Source organism: Empidonax traillii, unplaced genomic scaffold (assembly GCF_003031625.1).
Source record: "Empidonax traillii isolate 1590-97213 ecotype Southwest subspecies unplaced genomic scaffold, ASM303162v1 scaffold34:size3740991, whole genome shotgun sequence".
Taxonomy (NCBI): Eukaryota; Metazoa; Chordata; class Aves; order Passeriformes; family Tyrannidae; genus Empidonax; species Empidonax traillii.
The window spans coordinates 112719-129857 of NW_020955227.1; the positions used below are offsets into that span (position 1 = coordinate 112719).

The 17139-nt window shown below is 42.7% G+C and overlaps 1 protein-coding gene across 4 annotated transcripts in view; it reads left to right on the forward strand.

Annotated features, from left to right (window-relative positions):
* AK8 (adenylate kinase 8) overlaps positions 1–17139 on the forward strand; it is a 64732-nt gene that overhangs the window by 37426 nt on the left and 10167 nt on the right. For 2 of the 4 annotated variants that reach the window (XM_027911620.1, XM_027911623.1), the window contains 2 exons: positions 1827–1968; positions 16789–16859. The exons of 1 other annotated variant lie outside the window; for it this stretch is intronic. In XM_027911620.1, coding sequence (XP_027767421.1) covers positions 1827–1968; positions 16789–16859 — 213 coding nt within the window. The remainder of the gene's footprint in view (positions 1–1826; positions 1969–16788; positions 16860–17139) is intronic. One more of the 4 variants, XM_027911622.1, reaches the window with a different exon arrangement.

Consider the following 17139-nt stretch of genomic DNA (forward strand, 5'->3'; position numbering starts at 1 on the left):
GCCTCGGATAGAGAAGTATCATCTGTCTGGGAACATCCCTGCCTGCTGCTGCGCTATTGTAGAGTTAATTTTATGAATCCCATTTTTAATGGAATACCTGGGTTTGCATTGTCATTTTGCTCTTTGTCAAGTGTCTGGGTTTATTCCATTCCTTTTGTTTGTTTTTTTTTTTTTCTCTTTTCATTTCAGCAGATGGAGAATATTGCTCTCTTTAACGTGTTCTTTTATAATGTGAAGTGGATATCCTCAATTAATACACTAATCTGTTTTCTAATTAATTCCCTGCGGTTTTCCTCCCTTTTTTGCTGGTGCACTGAATCCTGAGTGCAGTTCTGTAAACTCAGTCATTTGATGATTTAAAGGAGAAGTAATAAATTTCACGAGAGAGGTGCAATGTTAAATTTCAGGAAGCAGACGGATTCTGTTACTGCTGTTTCAAACCTGCTTGCACCCAGGGTAGAAATGTGCACTGCTAATAATTCACTCTGCTAAAATCCAGGCAGATTCCTGTCAGCCTGTCCTGAAGCGAAGTGCAGTGTTAGGAATCTGACACGTACACTCTCCTACAAGCACTTGTTGTTGTATTTTTGTATGCAGATGTGATGGCAGGGTGAGCATCAAAACATCCACATGCCATGATGGGGATTTATGTAGCAATTTTTCTGGCTTGTTTTCAGCAGAGGCACCAGTGTGTCAGACAGGCTGTGCAGATGAAGGGAAGGGGCTCTCCTTGCTGCCTGGAAATTGTTTTGGCTGCTGCTTTGGGAAGCAGCTCGAGGTGATTTTGCTGTCCCTTCACTGGGATTATTTGACACTGAGACCAACACATCACAGCAGTCATTGGAAAATTTATGGTCACTCTTGTTGAACCTCATAATTTAATTCTGAAAAAAAAAACAACAAGCACCTTCCCCCTCACACCCCCCAATTTACCTCTGTTTAAATATCTTGATCAAAATATTTTACTTTATGAAGACTCTAGTGAAAAAATGCAGGGTACTTCCTTACCACTGTGTCCCAATAAATAGAATTTTTAAAGCTTCAATGTAATCCCAGTCAGCAGTAATTGTAACCCCAGTCAGCATCTTGCATCTTTTTAATTTTCTTACAGGCTGCAGTGTTCCTCCTTGCCATATTAAGGCTGGAAGCAATCTGGCCCTGGAACTGGGGAATGTCCTGGAATCTGCTGGAAGCTCAACAGCACAACATACCCACATCTCTCTCTTTCTCTCTTGCCTTGAAAGAAAGTAATAATTGAGGGAAAAGAACTTTAATCTCTAAAATTAAGGAGTCATCAATGGAGTAGTAAAAGCAGCTGAAATACATTTTGAAAATTCATTTTCAGTTATAAAGTCTTCAAGCCTTCGGGCAAATTGGAGCAATAGCACAGGTAGCCTGTTGTGGCAGAACCATTATCACCTGCTGGGTTCAACACAGAATGCTCAGAAACGTCTTTCCTGGTTTAGGATTTCTTTTACACAACTCGGGTCGTTATCTTTGCGTTTTGATAAGATTGTGTCACACTCGGCACTGTGACATCAGTCCAGTGTGGCTGAGAGAAGAAGTACATTGCAAAATGGTGGAGGCATCAGCTTTTACCAAATACTTCAGTTCAGTCCTGCAGTCCCTTATGGGTTTGGGGGCTCGTGGTGGCACATTAAATATGCAAAATCCAACAGTGACTCCTCTCTCCAAAATCTCTCCGTCCCAAATGGGGGTAACTCTGCGTGGTTTCTGGAGCACTCTGACCAGAGGAAGTTGTGTGCATCCTCCTGAACTGCAGACTCGGCACACGAAATAAATGTCACCTTTTTAATCCTCTGCAGTCCCAGACAACCTCGTCCTGGAGCTCCTGACGCAGCGCCTGAGCAGCCTCGAGTGCCTGACCGATGGCTGGGTGCTCTCCGGCTTCCCCAGGGACATCGAGCAGGCAGAGAAGCTGCACAAAGCCCAGATTAATCCAAACAGGTAAGAAATTGAGCAATCACGACATTGCACCTATGGAAAAATTGTTTGTGGAAAGATACAGATCTTTATTGACGTTAGATGTGCTATTGCATCTCATTTATTGGTGGCTTCCTCAGCCAGCCAAGGGGTCTTGCTGCTGGAGAGTAGGAGATAGAGCCCTGGCCTCAAAAATGCTCCAGGTGGCCAAACTGTGGGAGAGAGAAGAGGTTGGTTGTTCTGGTTATTTGTCTGAGTTGCCCCTAAAGACAAACCCCCAAGAAATGGATTAAAATTTGGATTATATCAGAGGAGTATTTTATTTGCAGCAGGAGGGAGGATCTATGCCTTCTTTCTTCAGCCCTGGAATAATACCATGGAAAGATATTGGTATTGCAAGGAGCTCATTATGAGACTTTTGGGGCTTGTGAAATAATTAAAAACAACATGAGAATGATCTTTTATTTGAGGCGTAATGAATTGTTCAGAAATGTAATATGAGAGGCATCAGCATCAGAAGAGAACTGTTATGAGTGCCAAGGAAATAAAATAGGGTGACTTTTCACAGCTGGTCCAAAGGTGGTGAGGATTTGAAGTGCTGGTGGACTCCTCAAAGCTGAGAGGCTTCTCCACTCCCTTCCCAGGGTTCAGTCCATACCACTGGCTGGCACAGTGGCCATTCCAAAGGCACACATGGAAATTTGCAGTCTTTATGCTTCCAGGAAGCTGTTCTTATCCTAAAAGTAGAAAAGGTGTTTAGGTGGGCAGAGTTACTCTTCCTGTGTCTCCTGCGTGGCTGCCCTGAATTCCCTCCCCACTCCCTGTACAGGGGAGAGGAAAAGATGGAAAAGGGTGAGATTGTGGTGGAGAGAGAAAAGAGGGGAGTGCAAAGGGAGGGAGCTGACAGTCATCCACCAAGGTTTGAAAAAAAAAAAAGTGCGTGAAAACAATGGTAGCTTTATTTCAAAAATGGAGAAATAATCTTAAAACTTACACTAGACTCAGTTAAATATCATTTCCATGGATTATTCCTTAGAAGGAAGGCCCTGAATCCCTAAACACGTGTCTGAGTCCCTGAGATCAGCGTGAATCCTCCAGTGTGCCCCACGTGCTCCTTTACAGGACTGAGACCTCGACAAGTGAGGAAGAACAGCTCATTATAAAATTGGGGGGGGGGGGGTGTGCAAATTCAGCACTGATCCATTTGTTGAGCTCCCTTTTGCTTTAAAGAGCTCTGCACCTTCAGAGCTGAGTGAAGGATTTGGCCCCCGCCGCTTCACGCGGGGGTTGAAGGAAGGGACAAAAATAGACATTGCGCTCCCTGATTGATTTGGGAGCTGATGTTTTCCAGGAAGCTGAAGTGGAAGGGATATAAGGGAGAGGGGGTGATTATAAACAAAAGGACATATTGCAGCCTAGGACAGCAGGGCAGTAATTCAGCTGCAGTTGTGATGCTAGTTATAAAACACTATCTGCAGAGGTGGTGTTTCTGACATCAGGAGAAAAACCTGATAGAATTATAGCCTTGAAATCAATCTGGGAATAGGATGTAGAAATCTATAAATCAGACACAGAGCAATCTACAAAGTCTCATTTTTAGGAGGGCTCTGTTGATGAAATTAGATTAAAATAAATTTACATATATATCAAGTTTATTATTAAAATCTAGTCACATCAGTAAACAAAATTATTTGTGAAAGAGAATGTTACTCTGGTTTTTGAACTCAGAGTAGACCTCTTTGGCTGATCAGAACACAGAGTTATTGTCTGCTTGTCAAGTCACAAATCTATTCCTTAGAGCTAATAAATGGTTAGTGTTCAAATACTATGTTTTATCTGACTCCCACCTCATAAAGCTACTATACATAATACTAAATTATACAGCATTGAGCAGGATCAGTCTCCTGACTCCTCCATCTCGTGGAAAGAAAAACAAACCTAGTAATTGATGGTAGAAAAGAAGGAAAATAAAGTTATTTGAAAACAAACAAAATGGGCTATAAAGTTTGTTAAAATGTAATAATAAAAAAAAAAACCTCGTACAGCATCAGCTACTGCATCCAAAGAACTGCCCTGGAACAAACAGGGAAATAATTCAATTTCCACTGGAAAGATGAGGTACAGGGTTTTCTTTAAATTAGAATTTGCAGTGGAGAGAGGGTTTGCTGAGTGCAGGAGAACTCAAAGAGCTCCCAAAGAGCTGCTCTCCCTGTGTTCCTCCCTTCCAAGCAGCTCCTGCCTAAGTGGGCAGGATCCCAATCCTATTGAAGTGTGGCAGCCTTTAGGGCAAACGAGGAGCTGAATCCATCAGTGGCCTCTCAGCTCTGGAGTAAAAGACACCGTTAACCACTCGGTGCCTACAGAGAGGAGGAATCCACACACAGGTTGGCGTCTGAAGCTCTGAACTGATGCAAAGGACTGACTTGGGTTCCTCCCCCAGATCGCTGTAAAATAGGTATTTCAGATTGTTTTTATGGTTAATGCTTGGGCAGCAATAAGAAATGTATCATATAGCCATGGGCAGTTCTAATACACCAAAAATTCTATTTAATATTCACCAAAATATTTCTTATCCCTCCTGCTCTCTCCCAAACTTACAAACAAGATTCAGCAGCAACAGTGTCATCTGTTGTGAATCTCTGATCATCACCATCATCACTAGCAGGGGAGGGATGAACTGGAGGGTTGACCTAACAGTAATCCATATAATGGATTTCAAATAGCCATTTTTTCAATATTCAAGTTGTTTCTTCCCCAGCAGTGAAAACGAACAATAACAGCTTCTCCAGTGTGAGTTTTCCAGCTGTGTCATATTTAGTTTTCAGAATGATGTGGCTGTATCCTCAATTATGTCATCTTTTTACATAATATATTTAAAGCTTCTTTTTTATCACTCTGCTAAGAACCTGTACTCAAACAGTTTAGGATAATGAAGTTCCTGATTTCTAAGGAAGAATCTCTGAATATGTTGAAAAGGGAAAAATCAGAATGGAAAAAAAAAGAGGTTTTTTTTTTTCTTTTTCACTAGTTGCTCTTTACATGGGGCTTTCATATTTCTGCAGCTGATCCCAATGTGGATTAGGGATAATAAACAGCCTATTAATGGAGGCCTGAACTAGGAAATGGAGTTTGAATCAGCAGCAAAATTCAATGGCTGGTGAAGGTTAATAACTCCATTACTATCAGCTCTATTTTTGAGCCGTTTGAAGAGCTGGGTGTTAGCCTTATCTTACTCCTCATTAATTGAGCTAATAGAACCCCAGTGACCCCACCATGCTGCCATTATCTGGGAGTTTACCAGACATGGACTGGAATACTTATCACTGAATATGTATTCCTCAGATTCATTTTTATATCAGAAATATTTTGGTTAAAGGTTGGCTCTGCTCAGGTTTCTTTTTGCCTTTTCATTTCTTTGCTGCCTTTTGTAACAGCTACATATTTGGAAATTACATGTAAATGACTTAATTAAATTCCTATCAAGGAACAAGCTAAATCCCAAAATAGTTGCATCAAGGAAACATAATAGTGATTGAATTATCCTGACATGGAAAAATCTTACAGAGCATTTTTAAAACTTTGGCCTAATTTAAATGATGGATATTGTGTATTTATATTAGATGTGGTTTTAATTGATGGCATACAGAAATCTGATGAGTAGCAAAGAAGAAATGTTATAATTATAACTTATTTTCTCCTCATTTTCAGGATAAAAAAATGATGTGGTAATCAAGGTACTAAATCAGTACAATAAAATTGGTCTTCACCAGGGAGAGAGAGAAACAATGGGAAAAGTGACTTATGTAGGATTTGGCTTAATATTTAAAAATAACAGGCAGAACAATTCTTTGTTTTCATCACTCCCGTTTTTTCCTCATCTCCCTCTTTCCAGACCGTTCTGTGGTTGCTGCTTTGGTGATTGTTTTCTTCACTAGTCCTGATGAGTTTCCTGTTCTCATCCCGTTGCACGTCAGTGCTGCCCCCTCAGCTGGGCTCTTCCTCCTCCAGCACCTGCTCAAATCAAACAGGCTTGGGGTGAAAGTGGGAGCTGAAGGAGCAGGATCAGCTGAAGGAGCAGGATCAGCCACAGGAGCAGGGGAGTTAAAGGAACAAGATCTCCCTGGGGCCAGTGGGGTGCTTAGGAAACAGAAGCTTGTTTTGGGAAGTGTGTTTTAGGGGATGAATTTTTGTCTTCTCCATCCCAGTGGAGTACTTGCCCTCCTGCCTTTGGTGACTACACCCTCAGCTGTGCTCTGAGTGAGCTGGGCACAGGAAGGTGTGCAGGGCTCTGGCATGAGGCTCTGTCCAACACACCCACATCTGCTGCAAAAAGCCCCACACACAGAGTTTTGCCCCCAGAAAATCAGTGGAAGCAGCTCCGAGGTTTAGCCATCAGAGGGGAATCCTCATTCTCTGCTCTCCTCCTCCTCTCTGTGCTCTCTCTTCCCCCAGAACACAACACTAACCTGAATCGAAGCTAATGCTCTTAAATAATCCAATAGATAGAAAATTGGCTGATTACAATAAAAAGATTATGTCACTTCTGCTGCACATTCTGCCTGACCTATATTGGTACCATAAGAGCCTTTCTCTCCTGGGGAAGGGCATTAATATGCATCTTGAGCCAGCAATAGCAAAACATCAAATGCAGCTTAAAAATCCTTCTCGGGGCTTTCTGGAGGATGCTGCATTTGCTGTCACAAGCTGATTCTGCTCCAACAAGAATAGGAGGTATATTTGGCTTCAGTTGTGGGAGGCAGGGATTATTTTTAGAAGTTACCTCATCTCATACAAGCTCCTTTTGATGGCTGGAGTTTGTTTGTTGAAATCCTGGATGCAGCAATTAAGGAGATCTCTGATCTCAGCAAGCTTCCGAAGCCTCCAGGAAGAGAAAGAAGAAAAGCTTCTACTTCTAAGTAAATATTTTTGGTTTTATTGTTATTTTTAAGGATCCAAAACCACATGCACAACCCTTTCATTCTTTTTTTCCTGCTTAAAGAGAGGAGGGTGGTTTGGGGGGATTTTTTTGCAGTAACTATCTCTACCAAATAACAAACGTTAGGAAACCTGAAGGCTTTCTGTCCTGATTGCCCTTATGTTGGAACCATTTTTCTTGGAAGTTACCATCAGTGCTAAACTGAATAGAGAAAGCTCTGTAAAAGCAGTGGAGTCTGGGCTGCTTTTCATGTTTTTGGCAATGGTGACAAGTTTTAGACAAGAGTAACCAAACCAGCAACGTCTCTGCTTTTTCCACATGGGAACACAGTCGAACTGGGAAAGTACTGGGCTTGCTGTCAATGCTTTCAGTGCTTCCTCCCAAAGGGCTGGGAAGTCTCCATGCTCTCCAGGCACAGCTCCCAGCTCCTCCTTTGGCTGCCAGATTGCCTGTGTAGTGGCAGCAGTTTCATCAAGGTGACTTTGAGTAGGTGACGTTGGGTTGTATTTGAATCTTGAAGAGTCCCAAAATTTTGATGTCAAATTCAGCATCACAGGAAGCTTTCTGTTGGAACATTTGCCTCTGCAGTTTGGAAGGTGCTACCTAAGCCAGGCAACACTGCAAAAAGAGGCAAGATCCAAGAAGTTTGGTCAGCTCCTCAGAAGTCCTGTGCCCTTCCTGCTCCCAGTCACCTCTGGCTTGTGTCCCTACAGACAAAAACTGTTTACTGGGGGGTATTATTTGAGATTGTCTCTAGTTCCCAGAAGAAACTGAGGATTTTTACTGAGCCTTGTAGCCATGTTCTCATGTTTGCTTTTAAACCCTTCCTGCATTGCTCAGGAAGCTGAGCTGAGGAGAACGCTGGAAACTCTCACTTTTCCATCTCGTCAGGGGAAAACTGTTCTGAGAGGAGATCTGAGGACTGCCTGAGAGAAGAACCAGGCTTTTAAAATCTTAGTTCACAACGACAACTTCATGGTACTAATCTCTACAAATCAACCAGGGCTGTTCAGGACATTCACCTAAGACAGGACTTCTGTTTAAGGAACGAAATGAAACAATCACGGAAATGAAAGTGTTATTTAAATATTAACCAGGTCATCTAACCGTGGTTTTCCCCTCCACCCTCGCTTTGCTGAAGTTTTTATTCACACATTTTGGGCACCAAAGAGCACCCCCCAGAGCTCACTGAACCCTCTAGTCCTGGGTTCCCTGGGGTCTCCCAGTTTGCTCTCCGTGACTGACTGTGGGTGGGACCCAGCGATGCTGCGGGTGCTGTGTGAGTGCTGCAGCTCTGGCCCTCAGGGATCTCCTCAGGGATCATCCTGCAGCTCCTCTGTTTGCTACAGAGCCACTTCAACGTAATTTTGCTAAGATGGGCCTGTAAGAAAAAGCTGTGGCTGCACAGTCATGCACCATCAGTGCATTTCGTGGAATTGTAACACTGATTGGTCTCTCAGGGTAAAATATGATGTGCTTTTTCAATTCTGATTATTTCTTCATGGTCTAAAGCAGTCATTTTCAGCATTGCACCTTAATTAACTCAGTAGTTCACGCACAAATAGGAGCCATGTACATGCAAGTCTGATTTTGTAGCATTTAGGAGCTTTTTGTAAGGAAGGTGCTTGGTTTCTGGAACCAGAAAAACTTCTGAAAAATAAGAAGTGAGGGAGAAAAACTTCAAATATAAAGATGCTGCAGCATTTTGATTTAATTTACCAATGCATTTACTTTGCATTGGGTAAGAGAACACATATAAATAAAACTGATGAGAGTTTTACATGTGTGGAAAATGAGGATGAAGACATTTAGTGTGTGAGAAAGCACGAGGGGAAGGGAGGGCTGGCCAGTGTTGTCCAGCATCTCACATCATGTCAGTCTCTTACCATTTACTTCAGCAGTGTGGTAGCAAGATTTGACTGAATATTCTCCTGACTAAATGTAGGAAGGCCACCCTCACATCTGTAGAGGTTAAAACTCAGTTTATGAACTCCATAATTACCAGAATTCAGGATTTCTGGAGTAAAAACCTCCTGCAGGATTGTGCCAGCTGTGCTCTGATTTAGTGGCTTCTCTTTGGACCTGAGACTAATCCCAGAGTAGGGCTTTGCTCAGAGCTGGTGTGGCTGGCAACACTGGCCCACCCTGAAAACCATCAGCAGAACAGGCTTTTGCTTGGATTCTCCAGGCTGAAGATCTGGGAAGACAAGTGCATCAGTCTGTAGCAAATACAATACAGCTTGGGTGATTAAAACTGACAAGTAATATTGCATATTGAATGGAGACTAGTTTGTCATTACCATGAGGATTAGAAAGTGTAATCTTCATTAAAACATCGGTGGATTTACTGCTGTTTGCCTTGGAACAAGATATTTGCTCAGAATTTTTGAGTAAGTAAATTTAGGAAGTGCAGGGCGATTTAAGAGAGCAGAACTGAATCCTGTCATAGCTTATCCTGCAGGAAAGATGTGGGAATGATCCCTTCTGTCTGACAGATGCACTGGATCTTATTCTATTGCCTTGGATCACCTGCAGTCACATAAATGTATTAATCACTATCACTTCAGTTGGCTTCCTTTGGCTCTGGTGTAAGTGGTGACCCAGGGTTTTTATGCTGTGCAAGGATCATATTTTTCTGCTCCTAAATTCGTTATGTTTGCAAAATTCCCTGTTATGGAATGCTGTCCTTGTAAGGCTTTAAATACATTTTGTGAAAGGCTTTTATCTGTCCCACAGAGGCTTTTAAATTTATCCTTTTCTAACACATGCTGTATTTCTGAGCTCAGTAAGACACTGCCGTGCTTTGCACGTGGTGAAAAATAATTCTTAAAAGAATTGTGGTCTAGTATTTGTTCTGATATAAATGCTGATTAATATCCCACTGATACCCACTGGGTGAACAAGCCACAGGACAGTCTATCCTTATAGAACTGACCAAAGCTCAGTAGATTAAAAGGATGATTGTTTCATTTGACCTTCTAGTAAATGCTGCTACTTTTGTGAGTATAATTTAAACTGATTTTCAGGTCTGGTGTATAGGAAGAGTTCCTCCTCATGTACTTGCAGTGAAATCGAGGGATTCATATTGGCCATTAACATACCCCAAAGTTAAAGTAAATAGAAATAAAATAAAGAAATAATGTATTTTCTCAACCCCCTGAGCCCTGTGGGCTCTTCAGTTTAACATACATTTTCCCTAACAGGGTTTGCAGTAAAACCCTAAGCTGTCCAAGCCGAGTGGTGGTGGCCATGGGGAACTTACCATGTTTTTGTAAAGTTTACTTTCTCCTTTTAAAAGTGCAGTTTCCTCACAGAACTCCAACTGTGCATTTCTGATCTCCGTGGATGAGGCTGCACGGGATGAACTGGCATAGGAACAAACCCCAAGGTTTCATTCCACCAGCCAGAATATAATCTCAGCTTGGAAACTTGCTGCCATATTTTCTTTTCTTTGTGTCAAAAATGCTACTGCCAGTCCCTTCTGCTGAATCCAGGTTTTTGTTAGCTTTCCAGGAATAAATTGCTGAAATGCATTTTGCTTTCTGATTACGAAAGAATTCCGTGTATTCCAGTTCTGTAATTAGAATCATCTCGAATCCTTAAAGACCCTTCAAATCCTTAAAAAGGTTGGAAAAGACCATCAAGTCCAACCATCATGGCACCACCAAACCATGTCCTCAAGTGCCATATCCACACGTTTTTTTGAACACTTCCAGGGGTGGTGGCTCCACCACTCCCCCGGCAGCCTGTTCCAATGTCTGACCACGTTTCCATGAAGAAAATTTTCCTAGCATCCAATCTAAACCTCCTCTAGTTCTTACAGCAAGTAACTGTTGGAAAAAAAAAAAAAAGATGCCATGAAACACAGCAACCCCAGTGATGGCAGGAGGGAGGGTTGGACACGATGACCAGGGAGATGGAGGATCAGATTCGGTTCTTAAAGTCTCCTGGCTGCATATTTGCATTTCAAGCCTGGGCAGGTTGATCAGTACAGCTTCCAAATTGTCCTGGCTGCCAAAGCTTGGGAGTATCTCCCTAGGATTTATTAAGCATCCTGTCATTTCAGGATGTTTTCCTGTTCTAAGAGTGGGAGAGTTGCAGAGTCAACTGAATGTTTGGGTTTAGTTCCTACCTTGGAGAGAATTTCTCCAGATGTTCCTTACTTTCTCCTCATGATGTCTTCTTCCTCCCCACCCCTACCTGACCCTGCTAGAGCTCTCAACTGTTGTTTTACCTTGTTGATGGTTTGTCTATATTTGCTTTAACCAGATGCCCCTCTTTGCATGCAGCACTGGGACTCATCCCCTCTCTCCTATCAACAATAATTAGCCTTGTAAGACTAATGGAAGAAATCGTGTCTAATTACCCTGTTGAAGGCCCAATTATGTTATTAACATTTGTGGGCTATAAGCTAATGATGAGGAGAGCCTCTCATTTGCATAGCATTAAGTTAATTGAGCTGGAAGCTATGGGGTGGAGAGCAGTGCTGATAGCAGGATCCTGTTACAGAATGGATAATGATGACCAGAGCAGGACGATTCACCTGACAGGTTTATTAATTAACAGCTATCTGATTACCTCAAAGAAATGGCAAGTGGCAGTGCTTCTGAAAGAAGCTGCAGTATTTTTTTTAATGGAAGATGTGATATCACTGTGGATATTCCGGGGTGATTTACGGGAATGGCACTGTGAGCTCGTTCCTGGAAGCCGACACAAAAACCCTGCTCTGGGTGCCTCCCTGCCCTTCAAAAACCTGCTGCAGGGGTTTAGCATTTCTGAATATGCCTAATTCTAACAAAGTCTGTGCCAGTGAGTTGGGGTGGTTGCATGAACCATAAATCTTTAATTGTTATGTAAGCTGGAAGTTTTGCCCTCGTGAGAAGCAGAGGATTTGATTGTGTAAAAGGTGCTTTTCATTATGGCAGGATTCTGTGTTGTGTTAGGGAGAGAATGACTACAAACATTCAGCTTTCCACGTTTTCCTGATATGTGCAAACTGCAAGTGGAGGTGAGTGCCCTTACCTTCAGTTTATTCCTGGGTACAAACAGTTATGCAAAGTGGTTAAGCCTTTTAAGGAACAGGAATCTTTATTTAAAACAGTTCTAAGAAGAAAAATCCATCTTTTTCTTTTTTTGTTAGATGTCATATTCTGTCTGATTAATTCCAAACACATTGTAATTCATAACAGATTTAGACAGAGTCTTGTTTGAACTAGAGTATCTTTTAGAGGAAAAAATCTCTCTATTTAAAAGTTGCCTGTTCAATCAATCCAAGCCTGAATAACTTACTATACAGTTACTCATCATTAGAGCCCCACACTCAGTTCTGAATGTATCTGAATGTCAAATTTAGTTTCCATGCAGCAGATCTTTTATATTTTTTTCCTCTACACTGAAGAGCCCAGTATTAATCTCAAGAACTCCAGACCTTACCTAGGGATTAAGATCCCCAGTTCATCCTTGGACAACCTTTGCCCAGGGAAAAAAAAAAAAAAGGAAACATTACAGATTTTAACCTTTCAGATAATGACTTTTTGTCTGTTTAGGAGGCCTGGTGATTAGTGTTTCATTAGTAACAGACTTGTGAAGAGTGGAGACCTAGAGATAAAATATATCTACCATTAGTTCCATAGAATATCCTGAGCTGGAAGGGCCCCACAGGGATCATGGAGTCCAATTCCTGGCCCTGCACAGACACCCCAACAATCCCACCCTGTCCCTCAGAGCGTTGTTCAAACCCTCCTGGAGCTCTGGCAGCCTTGGTGCTGTGCCCACTGCCCTGGGCAGCCTGTTCAGTGCCAACCACCCTCTGGGGGAAGAACCTTTCCCTGAGATCCAACCTGAGCCTGCCCTGGCACAGCTCCAGCCATTCCCTGGGCACTCCAGGAGCATCCTCCCATCTCCTTCCAGCTTGTGATGGTTCAGAGCTTGGTGTCCACAGCTGTGTGGAAATCACTGAAAAACGTTGTTCAGGAAAACCAGCACAATGAATAAAAAGCCTTTAATGGAATTTAAACCCACCCTCCCTCCCTCCTCGTCCTCATTAGCTTTCTGTAATCACCAGCCCACACAATCAGCGTGGATAGAAATATCTTTACCATATAAATTAGATTTTCTCCAAGGTGTTCTGCAGTTCACCACAGTGCCTGGCTGTGTAAAATAGACAAACAGAGCAACGAGATCTGAGAGAGCAGGAATTATGTATTTAATTCAGTGTTCTGTATGGAGTGCTCATAAAAGCTCGATCGTGATAGAGGGGCCAATAAACATTTGGGAGCATAAATATTTCTGTAGGAAATGGCTTTGTGAAACACTTAGTTGTGGAGTAATAAGAACAACAGAGAAAAGCAGAATACCAGAAATCTCCAGGTGCTGATCTGATGGGTTGTGTATGTTGCAATGATAATAATGTTGAGGGAGAGTTTTTATGGAACCAATAGCACCAAATACTTGATGAGTATTTGGCTGAGTCCTGCACTTTTAACTAATGAATTTGCTTTCTTGTGCTTGCCCCGCTTGCTGCCTCTGCTGCCCCAAAATTCAGCTTTAAACCTGGAAAGCCCTTGGTGGGGCTGAGCTGCTCCTCTTCTGGCACACAGGGGTGTGAATCCTCTGAATCTGTGTGAGCTGTTTTGAGCAAAACCTTGGAATCTTGGGCCATGATCAGATATTCCAAATCTGCAGGAGGCCAGGGAGTGCTTGTGGCCAGGATGAACTGCAAGGAAAAAAAAAATGTACCTGTGTGAGGATTTCAAGGGAAATCCTTGAAATGCTCTCTCTTTGTCTTTGGTTTGCCTGGAACATCCATTACTTGTGTATTTAGGCATCAGTCCAGCCAGACAACACACAAGGAAATATATTTTAGGAAAGCACACATCACAAAGTGTTTTAAATGGCCAAATTGCGGTACAAACCATTCTGGCAACACAGCTGGTGCTCTGTCAGTCTGGAGGGTAGAAAATTTGAAGAGAACCCGTAAGAAAAATAAAAACAACATGGGAATAGCTAATCAGGTTGGCAGGGATGTTTTGGCTGCAAGGATTTTGAGGGCTGCAGAGAAAAATAGAATAAGATTAGAAAATGTTTGTCCATCCTGTGTGACAGATGTGGGAGAAGATGGAATCGTTTGTTACTTCTCTTTTTTCCCCTCTGCAAACAGCAGCAGCAATGAGCTGGCAGGCACAGTGAAATGCAGTTAGCAAAAGTAATGGGAGTTGAAAGTTTGACCTTTTGTGATGGAAATTTGATATGAAAAAAGGGTCTTTTGATAATTTCTCTACCCAATCAGATGTGGGAGATGTCTTGATCCTGTTTCCTCATTTGCATGCTGACTGATCTCATTTGAAAACCCAATCATTCAGAAATATTGGGACGTCAACAGAAATGTTACAAACAAGGAGTTGTTTTATCTGAAAGGTCTGCAGGATGTCATCTCTTGTTTTTCCACTCCAGTGGCCTGATCTCTTCTTCACGATTCCCTGTTTTTATTGGCAGGATAAGTTGAACAGATTGAAATGCAAATAGCCCTTTCCACATCGAACCAAAATATAGGAGTTTTTCCTGTGTGATTGATTATATCCAGGGCACTTCAAAAGAAACAAAGAAAAGACTTTCAGCAGTGCCTCTGATTCCTTGACTTTGGGAAGTTCTGACGTTTCCTCTTAGCAATCAGTGGCACAGAGTGATTCCTGAGCCTGGGCTCACCTCTGCTGCTCCCCCATGCATGACCCACACTGCTGCCTCTCCCTGCTCCTGGGATGTGCCTGAGCTCGCTTTGGCTGCACAAACACACTTTTTTAGTTACTAACAAACACTCTTTTGTCGCTGTCTTGGGTGCTGAATGTCATAAACTCGTTCCAAAATGGATTTTGCCAAATTGCAGAGGTGTTTAATCCAACATTGGTAGAATTCAAAGCCTCCCAAGATCACATGTTGGCTTTCAACCGTGTGTGGAACTGTCCAGATGATTATCTGCCTCATCAGATTTCAGAGCCGAGGCACTGCCCACTTAGGAGAGTTTAGGATCAGCTTTATCTCCCAGACAATTTAACCTTTCTATTTTCTAGAACAGGCAATCCAATTTCCATTTTACTCAACTTCCCAGTGGGTTAATGACAAGTTTTCCCGCTGTGTGACTGGTGTTACTGCCCCTAATTTTGGAGCCTACCTATTAAATTAATTTCTTAAGCCAAAGTTTTCCATTATTTAACCCAGAAGCTTGGCACAAATTATCAATATATGGGAAATATATTTCTCTATATGGGAAATAGGTTTCTCTATATGAGAAATCTTTTTTCTTTAGTAGCCCAAGGTTTGTTTTTTTTTCCCACCTGTTTCTCCACCTGGACAACCTCCCCCTGAGCCTGCTTATCTGAGTACTGTCATGGGAAATGGGATGTTCAGATCCTTCTTTCTGGGGCTGCTTAGGCTTGCTCTGCTTTTTAGAAAAAAGTAAATGTTCACTGACTGTAGATCTCTTGCCTCTCTGGTAAACACCTGCCCTGGCCTGCAGAGACATTCTGCTTTTCTGGTGGAGGGCACTGCACAGGGATTGCTTTCCAAAGCCAAATCCTGGAGGGATAGGGAGAAAAGGGATGAAGCAGATTATAAGCTTTACATAATAGTGTATCTTGAAAGTCATTCAGTTGGTGTTTGTTCAACACTTTGCAATGCAAAGCTCTGAATTAGATGGGGGGGGGGTGTCAGGATTTACCACGGTGTCCCTCAGGTGGGTGACAATACACCTTGTTAGGGACCCTTGGAGGTCTGCAGTGGTCATTGGAAAGAGAATATTCACCCAGCTTGTTGTTTATTCAACAGATTTCAGGGCCTAACCACAAATTAGTGCGTGTGGGGGATGTTTATCTGATGGCACCTGATTTCTTCAGCAATACTTGTACTTCTGCAGGTAGGCTGGGGGTTTCACTGCTGGAAAAACGTGCCTGCTTCGGCTGAGGACAGGAGTAACTTGACTGATAGGCCTCTTCAAATCCAGAGAATCCTTTTCATCAAATCCTGTGGCCTGTCAGCTGTGGGGGAGTGCCTTGGGAAACTGCAGGAATGGCAAATTCCCCCATTCCTTGTGTAATAAACTGAAGTTGTTGGGATGAGCAGCTGGCACGACTCAGCAGCTCTCTGAGTTAGACACGGAGCGTTCTCCCAGATGGGAAATCAGCTCCCTTCATCTCTCACGTATTTTAGAATATCAAACCATGTAAGTTGAAACACCGTGTATTATTCTTGATAGCCACAGCAATCTAGCTCTTCCTTGCTGGATTTTTTAGAATATACTCCCCTCACCACCTTCTCCTTTCCCTTCTCAGTGTTAAAACGAAAAAGCAGCCCGTTGGACCAATATTTTCTCCCTGCTGAAGTCAGCATAGAACAGCAGTGTCCAGAAAGTTGTAAAACAAAAGACTATCATATGTTGCACCTTTTAATCATGTAATTGCTGAGTGACATTTAACTCTGAGGCTTTAAGTTACTCCTTTGTCAGCCAGCCTTCTCCTTCTGCCCCGCTCGTCCCTCCCTCCTCCCAGAGCAACCTGCTTTTGCAGGGGAGTGCTTTAACTACACTGAAGTTTGGCTGGGCTTCTACATATTACAGCAGCAACACGAAAGCAAACAATTGAAGTATTTGAGAACAATGAAATATGTATGGCTATCTGTGACAGCCCTATAAAGCAGAGCAATTAGCCACGTAATCCGAGAAAGCCAAAGCCACCGGCAGCCCACGGTTCCCTATTAGTTAAATGCTTTTTGTACGTCCTCATCCCATCAAATCAACTAACACTTCCTTTAATTGGTTCATGAATTATACAGCCCGGCTGCATTATAATTTAATCACCAGTAAACATTCCTGGGGCCTGCTGTAAAGTGTATAGCGCTCATTAATTCCTTAATTTCAGCAGATGGAAGGGGAGATCGGATGAACGGTGGCAGTACAGAGCGCCTTGGGCAATGGAAGAAGGAAAAAAAGGTGGGGGGCCGTTTAGATTTTTTTTTTAAGGGCTGTCAGAAACTCAATCTGTGAGCTGTCAGCAGCCTGGACCCGCTTTCCCCCCCCCTCCTCCCCCTGCCTTCACCCCACCTACCGCTGCAAGTGACTGACGGATTCATATGGAGCCTTGTCAAGCCGTCTTTAAACATCAAGCCAGCGGGTAAACCAAGCCCAATGTAAATTAATTCTTGTCTTACGGGCCCCCCTTTCTCTGTCCCCATGAATATTTCATGGCGGGCAGCATAAATATTAATTCTAA